We start from the raw sequence: 7931 nt of genomic DNA, 5'->3' as shown, positions 1-7931 counted from the left end.
TTAGCAATTAATCAGAATGAAATGATGAAAGGCCTGAGGCCATCTCAGGAAAAGGCAGAGATTGCTGTCGTAGATGCCGTGGGAGAAAAATTACCATCTCAAGAAAAGATTTTATCCTGGAGTCCAGAATTGGAAGGACGAACTCAAGAGATAGCAGGGGTGGGCTCCAGAGAAGGGATATCCAGATCATATAAGCAAGAGGATAAACTAAGCCAAGAACTTGTTGCAGAATTGGTGAGAATTGGCCAGGAAAGACGAGATTTGGGCTTAAGTCAAATAGCATTGTTAGAAGCAAGCATAAGGCTCACTGAAGAATTAGGTAAATTGACTAGCGAAGAAGAAAGCCACCAAGTGAAAGGTAAAATAATCCTAGGCTTGGCAGGGCTACGACAAGGACCAATTCAAGTAACACCGCGTAGGACCGTTCGGTCAGCGGGAGGCTATAATGGAGTGTTGGCACATGTGGCTCCAGGGTTAGTTGTAACTGGTTTAAGGAAGCCTGAGGAAAAGAGACTAACAAAACAAGATCACACGGAGTTGGGCAAGAGGAGATTAGAACAAAGAGAGACCCGATCAGCTGAGCAGGGCCGTTTTGGAGTAAGCATGAGGTCAAATGAAGCAATGGTCTTCATGGGTTACCGAATTGGCCGGGAAAGAATGTATTGTTTGTCCGAGGCAGAGAAGAGGATGGTGAAAATTCAGCAGCTGCCTGAGTTAGAGGAGATGAAGAAAAAGCCTGCAGTGGAACAGGTAGAGGTACCCGGGCAGGAACAGGAAGGGAGGAAGGAAGAGGTACAAGAAATTAACGCCCGTCATCTAGAGGACCTGCCAGAAGCATGGCTTGAAAGACCATGGACACGAGATTATGTAGCAGCCCAAGCAAGTTCTGGGTGGGCTGCAGGCACAGGCCCAGGACATGGGCGTATTTCAAGGTCACTTCGGGCAGGAATAAAAAAAAGAATTAACTTGATGGTGATGGGGGAGTGTGCCACAAAATCAGCAGCGCAAAAGCTTGAGCCATTAAACGTTGGAATGAGAAGAAGGATGTTTGAGCTTACAAGCAAGTCTGCCAATGTCCATTGGCTGAACGAGATATTGAGGCCAAGACCGCCAGGTTCTCGGTTTAGTGTCGCAGATCAGCAGGTTCACGATGAAGGAAGTCCTGGCCTGATGGCTGAAAGGCAAAGCCCTGGTTTGTTTACAAGGAGAAAAGAGCTAAAAGATTGGAGGGATGGGGTGATGGGAATAGCCATCAGGAGATACAATGCAATGAGACTCGCCATGTGGGGCGAAGGCCCAGTCGGCTTGCACATAAAGGGGAGGAAGTTAGCTGAGGATTCATACGTTCCCACAAGTAGCTCCCATAAGGTGAGGTCCATTTTGGGACACGTTGAAAGAAGAGTGCTAACAATGGCACAGCAGGTAACAAGTGAGAGAGTACCAGGTTTGGAAGTGGGTGGGCAAAGTCTAGTTGAGGCACTGAAGCAGGATATGGAGTTAGCAAGGTCCAAGAAAGGTGAGAGATTTTCAAGGTAACTGGCGAAAGAAATGATGCAATGAGTTTAGGGATATGGCGTTGTTTTAAGAATTAGTGGAAAAGCAGAAAATGTATAGAGAATAGTACAGTTTTAAGAGCAAAGCTTCAGGTTGAGGGGATTTATATATTTGTCAAAGGAATAGAGAAAAAAGAAAGGCCAAGACAATGATATAAGTAACAGAGTATTGACACTTGAGGGACAGAGGTGCGGTGCATAGGGAATGAAATGAGGATTAAAAATTGACCTTGAGAAAATTGGTGACTTTGATCATCTGGGATGTGTGTCTGCGAGTGAGCGAAAGATAACTAACCTCTTTCAGAAAGGAAGGAAATTGTCTCCGGAACATTTAGCAGCATCTCAAACAGGTTCTTGCCTTTTCTCATAGACTTGGATTTGGTAGCTGATGCTTACATTAAACGTCTCCATCGTAACCTGTAGTCAAGCAGTTCCTGTGCTGTCTGCATTACAATCGTGGAGAAATACGGATAGCCTTTTGCTAGTGCTTTGAAAAGAATTTTTTAAAAAAACAAAAAAACAGAAAGAGCAAGATTCCAGCAAAACGAATCACTGTTTGTAAAACATGGTATTCTTTGCCCTGGATTGACCTTTTTTTTTTCAGGAGTAGTCTTCCCCTGGAAAGCGAAACCCTGGAAGTACAGTCTGAAAAGCAAGTGGAATTCTCAGCTCAAACAGGTACAGCGGCAATTTTGTAAAACGTTTTAAAAATATTGTGAATGTGGAAACATTTGTAAAAATGCTAAGGAAGGAAGAAATTACCATATCTTCCTAAAGTAAAATTAGATGCAGTTTGTTTCTGTATCACCTATAGCAGTGGTGGCGAACCTATGGCACGCGTGCCAGAGGCGGCACTCAGAGCCCTCTCTGTTGGCACGTGCACCACCGCCACCAGCAGCAGGTCCATCAGGCTGCCACCGCCACCCGGAGTAGGAGCCCCACCCAGCACAAAGGAGACAAAGCGGCCGACTAGCATTTTACATGTGTCCATGCACACATGGGGCCACGAGCACGCACGTACTGCAAATGGGGCAAGGCTAGTGCCTCTGTGCAGCCGTTTTTGTGCCTTGCAGCATGGTGGTCCATTTTTGTGCCCCCGGGTTTTGCATGCCAGAGGCGGCACTCAGAGGCGCCTCCCTGCCCCCCCCGAGGGCACCACAATGCTGATGCGGCCCTGGCACTTTGCAATAAATAAGTGGGTTTTGGGTTGCAGTGTGGGCACTCGGTCTCTAAAAGGTTCGCCATCACTGACCTATAGGGTAAGTCCTCAACGTACAACTGATAACTTAGTGACCATTCAAAGTTATGACCAATCCTCCCCTCCCCCCCCCAAAAAAAGTACGGCCCAGATTTGAATTTCTGATGGCCACCCTCTCCCTATTGTCGCATGATTGCATTTTGGGTGCCTGGTAACGGGCCCACATTTACAGCCGTTTGCAATGTCCTACAGTCATGTGACTGCCAATTCCAACATTTTTGCTGGAAACCAGTATGCTAATTTCTGACAAAAAAAATGCCCTTCGCAGCCAATGGGATTGCTTTACAACCACCAGATTTGCTTAACAAATCTTGCAAAAAAATGTTATGAAATGAAGTTGGTCATGTGGGTACCTCACAACCATCACTACCTACGACAGAAATTCCGGGCTCTGTTAACAGTGGTAAATTGAGGGCTATGTGTTTATTAGATTTTGCTTGCTGTGATATGCAGGGGAGCATACGGGGAACTATTGCAGTCAAAAGGCAAGAAATATATTTGATAAATCTTAACTAACGCACACATTGACATATCGTGAGCACCCTCAAATTTGGAACCGCACATTTGCCTCATAATGGGGAAACAGAAATTTTCTTTGGAAATTTCTATTGGAGAAAGATGGTGTGGTATCAAAAGTCCCTTTTCGTGTTTCATTACATTGCGGTTACATTTGAAATCATAGCATAGGTAGTTCTCAACTGATAACCATTCATTTAGCAACTATTCAAAATTATGGCAGTGGTGAAAAAAAATGACTTACAACTGGTCCTCCTAGACCAGGGGTAGGCAACCTTGGCTCTTTTATGACTCGTGGACTTCAACTCCCAGAATTCCTGAGCCAGCATGGCTCAGCTTGGAAACCCCTCCCTTTCCCCTCAGCATGGCTGGCTCAGGAATTCTGGGAGTTGAAGTCCACGAGTCATAAAAGAGCCAAGGTTGCCTACCCCTGTCCTAGAACCAGGTCATGTGATTGTCGTTTATGACCATCTTCTCAGGGGACTTTCCAACAAGCAAAGCCAATGAGGAAAGCTGGATTTGCTTAACAACTGCATGACTTGCTTAAGAACTGGGGCAAAAAAGGTTGTAAAATCAGCTGCGGTTCACTTAATGACTGCATTGCTTAGCAATGGGAGTTCCGGTCCCAATTGTCATAAGTCGAGGGCTACATATATTCAGCTATGTTTTTGCAAAGATATAGAGATGAGGAAGCGGTGAGCTATGAACAAAACTGTTACAATTTTCAGAGCTAGGGAACAGCATGGTAATAATAAGCATTAATTTTTAAAGCAGTGATATGTTCAGAGGCTGCCAAATGAAATAAAGAAACAAATGCAGATTTCCTAAGGGTGCATCTATAAAAACTGAAAAGAGAAGTGAAACTATATTTTGGGAGAGTGAAACTTTCTCAACTTTAGAATAATCCTCAGACCATGAAGTTGGCCTTCCAAAAAGACTGCATCCCCTTTTCAAGACCTTTTCCTACAATTTTTTTCCCCAATTACTTTAAATGCTGTTGGCAGAAGTCAACTTGTTTTGATTGGTTAATTGTACCTTTAAAAAAAAAGAAGCTCTTTTTGGATATGTGCATCAGTTTTGAAAGATTTTCAATTTGGCTGCAATCATTAACGCTGATTTCTGTTCATGCATCTCTTCAGCTAATTCTGAGTCAGGCAGTCCCGAGCGCAGGCTGGGCTGCCAAGGAACCCAGGAGCTGGACGGCTCGTCCCAGTGGCTGGCTGACCAGAATGAGGCCGGTTCGCAGCATGCACTGGAACAGGACGCCAGCACTACAACCGCAGCTGAAACTGTTGGGACGAGAGGCAAAGAGCAAGAGCGAATTAAAATGCAGACCAGTCCTCCCCAACAACACCACATGCTGCACGCCCAGGTAGAGTTGGAGGTGAGAAGCACCCGTGTGCAAATCCCTCTGGATTAGCCAAGTCTATCTGTGGATTTTCAGTGATGGTTAAGATAATGTGAGACGCATTGTGGGGAGCAGCTTTGTGGCAAGCCAAAGGAAGTCCTTCTCTGAGGCCTCGGAGACTTTTATTTCTGGAGTTACTATATTTTAATGATTAAGGGCGCTGTGATAATCCTGGCTGTTGATTTCTCCTTCCTTCCATGCCTTTCATATCACATCGTGTGCTTCAGGCTACATCAGACAAAATGACAGGGAGCAATCCAGTGTCACCAGCCTCTTCAGGCTCACCGTCCTCAAGTGGGAGCATCTCACCATCGCATCTCACCCACGACTCCTCTTTGGACAGTCATCTAAGTTTTGATGGTCCCAAGTCGCAGAACAGAGCCCTGGTGTCGTCTGGGATGTACATCTCCCCCGATCCCGCGAGCATGTGGGACAAGACACACGCAGAGATTGCTGAGCAGGCGAAGCATGTAAGCTCTTGTCCAAACCACTGGACCCTTTTAGCCCTTTTTAGGTTGGGCGTAAGCATTTGCAGTCTTAAGATAGTAGAGCAGCCCTGAGGGTAGCAGGCTAGCCCTGAGCCTTTTCAGGAAACGTGAGAACAAACTATCTGACCTGGATACTCCGTTTTAGGAAGCAGAGATCGAGAATCGAATTGCGGAAATGAAGAAGGAAGGATTCTGGTCTTTGAAAAGGCTTTCGAAGGTGCCTGAGCCAATTCGGCCCAAAGTGCACTGGGATTATCTTTGTGAGGAAATGCAGTGGCTCTCTGCTGACTTTGCTCAAGAACGTCGCTGGAAGAGGGGTGTTGCCAGGAAGGTGGGTTCCAACATCTTTAAACTCTCTCGCCTTTAAACTGTCCTGTCTCCAGACTTTTTCAGCAGGTTTGCATCCGTCCATTCTAATCCCATCTTTATACCTTTTAGAAGCAAATACCATGTAACGGGATGCTCCTTAACTGTTTCATGACTCCTGTGGGATTTCTGGAGTTTTGTATAACCCAGCAGTTAAGTGATGTAATTGGTGCTGTTTCAACTGGGTAGTGCACAATATGGCTATAAGATTTCCCTCCATAAAACTTAATCTTTCCTAAAATGCGGTCCAGGATAAAAGTGGAAAACATGGCGACACGTGATGGATTGTGGTCATTTGGACCTGTTGTCATCTTTCTCCCCTGTGGCATACAGGTTGTGCGCATGGTGATCAGGCACCACGAGGAACAGAAGCAGAAAGAAGAACGAGCCAAACGCGAGGAGCAAGCCAAGTTGCGCCGCATTGCTTCCTCCATTGCCAAAGAGGTCAAGCAGTTCTGGAGCAACGTTGAGAAGGTGTGTGAAGCCCTTGTCCAGAGTCAGGAAAAGTGTGTGTGTACATTTTCCGTGTCGTATTGAGTTTATTCTTATTGTATGTGTTTGATCAAAAGTGTTGAAAATGTACGCATGAAATAGCTGGTCCTTTATACCATACTGTTACTTTTGCCTGTTATATTTATGTCCCTCCAGAACTCCAGGCATTTTTTGCATGGAGGGATTTCTCCTCATTTTTATCCACAGACCAACTCCATGAGAAAGGCTGAATTGGGGGAATAGCCACTCTGTAAGTTGCCGTTGTCAGATAGGTTTGTGGTCTCAGTCCAAGTTCAAAACCACACTGGGCTACCCCTTTTAAAATTTGCACTGGAGCTATTGTCCTAAGGAAATTGGATTCATTGTTTTTATTTTATATAACAGTTGGAAGGAACCTTGGAGGTCTTCTAGTCCAACCCCCTGCTCAAACAGGAGACCTTATAACAGACATGTCAAACACAAGGCCCGCATTTGGTTGAACTTAAATGCTTTAGACTAGGGCAGACATGTCAAACACAAGGCCCGGGGGCCGGATGTGGCCCGCGAAGTGGTTTCATGTGGCCCGCGAAGCCATCCTGGAAACAGTGAGGGAACGGCTCCCGCTGCCTTGGCCCTGGCCCAGGCCGGCCGGGAGCCAATGTACAATTTTGTGGTGGCCATCTATGCTGAAACGCATTCAGTCTTAGCTTCACAAGGCCGTCTGGAAACAGCGAGGAACCAGCCCCTGCCATGTCGGCCCCGCCCCCTGGGTGCATGCTGGGGAGGTGTCACCCTTTGTGAGGAATGAAGAAATGCACCATTTCCTGGAAGTGGCCAGCAAATGACCCTCGCCTACTTCACATATCCGGCTTGATGGGCTCCGGGGGAGGGGTTTCAGCAGGCAGTGAGGCTCCTCCAGTGGATCATGCCTTGGCACTTGCCCCGGTCCCACCCCCTTCTGCCAGAGACCCTCAGATCTGTCCCACTCCTGCCCACGTCCCCACAGGCACCCTTGATGCGAACGATGTAGAACTGGCCGTGCCCACCCAATAGGCCACACCCACTCCGTCCACACCCACGCAGTAGGCCACACCCCCCCCCAGGGCAACCGCAACGCTGATGCGGCCCTCAATGAAATTGAGTTTGACACCCCTGCCTTATGACATTCCAGACAGGTGGCTGCCAGTCTCTTCTTATTAGCAAGAAGCTTTTGAACTGTGCAAAGAAGTCGTGCCCATTTTTATATTTTCATGGTTACAGAGGAAAGGATGGCTAAAATTACGCATAATGCTATTGAAAGTGCCTTGCGGGACTTGAATGAATTTAGTTCAAGATTGGATTCTCGCTGTAGTTTGTAGTTTGGTAGTTCTTAACTTAAGCCACTCAAAGTCGCCTCGAACTGCGAGATGGGCAGCATATAAACACAATAAACCTCTTCAGGTTGTGCAATTCAAGCAGCAGTCACGTCTGGAGGAAAAACGGAAAAAAGCACTGGATCTGCAGCTGGATTTTATAGTGGGCCAGACAGAGAAATATTCCGACTTGCTAACCCAAAGCCTCAATGAGACTCTTCCAGTTCCCAGCAAGACCAGTGGCTCCCGTGCCGGCTCGACTGCTTCTAGTCCACCTCCCCCTGCTCAGCTCATCGAAGATGGTCAGTTTCCTCAACTCTGTGTCAACGCTGCAAATACTGTATATTCTTGCTTTGACAATATGCAGAACTGTCTGGTATTTATATAGTTAAACCAGCAACTGGGAAAGAGGGAGGAGAATAAGGATAGCCCGGGAGAAAGAAACCGGAAGTAAATCACATCTTCCAAGTTGATTGGAAGATGTGAACCATGACCCCAAAATAAGGGAGTGGGAAATGC

General features: G+C 46.5%; 1 protein-coding gene across 1 annotated transcript in view; it reads left to right on the top strand.

Annotated features, from left to right (window-relative positions):
• Positions 1–603: 603 nt before the first annotated feature.
• LOC107299516 (helicase SRCAP-like) overlaps positions 604–7931 on the top strand; it is a gene marked incomplete at its 3' end in the record, with an annotated part of 34208 nt that continues 26880 nt past the window's right edge. The window contains exons 1-7 of the mRNA XM_015828876.2: positions 604–659; positions 2158–2231; positions 4467–4699; positions 4963–5205; positions 5369–5554; positions 5923–6063; positions 7501–7714. Coding sequence (XP_015684362.2) covers positions 604–659; positions 2158–2231; positions 4467–4699; positions 4963–5205; positions 5369–5554; positions 5923–6063; positions 7501–7714 — 1147 coding nt within the window. The remainder of the gene's footprint in view (positions 660–2157; positions 2232–4466; positions 4700–4962; positions 5206–5368; positions 5555–5922; positions 6064–7500; positions 7715–7931) is intronic.

Source organism: Protobothrops mucrosquamatus, unplaced genomic scaffold (genome assembly GCF_001527695.2).
Source record: "Protobothrops mucrosquamatus isolate PMUCROS unplaced genomic scaffold, P.Mucros_1.0 scaffold5052, whole genome shotgun sequence".
Classification (NCBI taxonomy): Eukaryota; Metazoa; Chordata; class Lepidosauria; order Squamata; family Viperidae; genus Protobothrops; species Protobothrops mucrosquamatus.
Note: the sequence above shows the minus strand (reverse complement) of the source record. Positions and strands in the feature narration are given on the sequence as shown.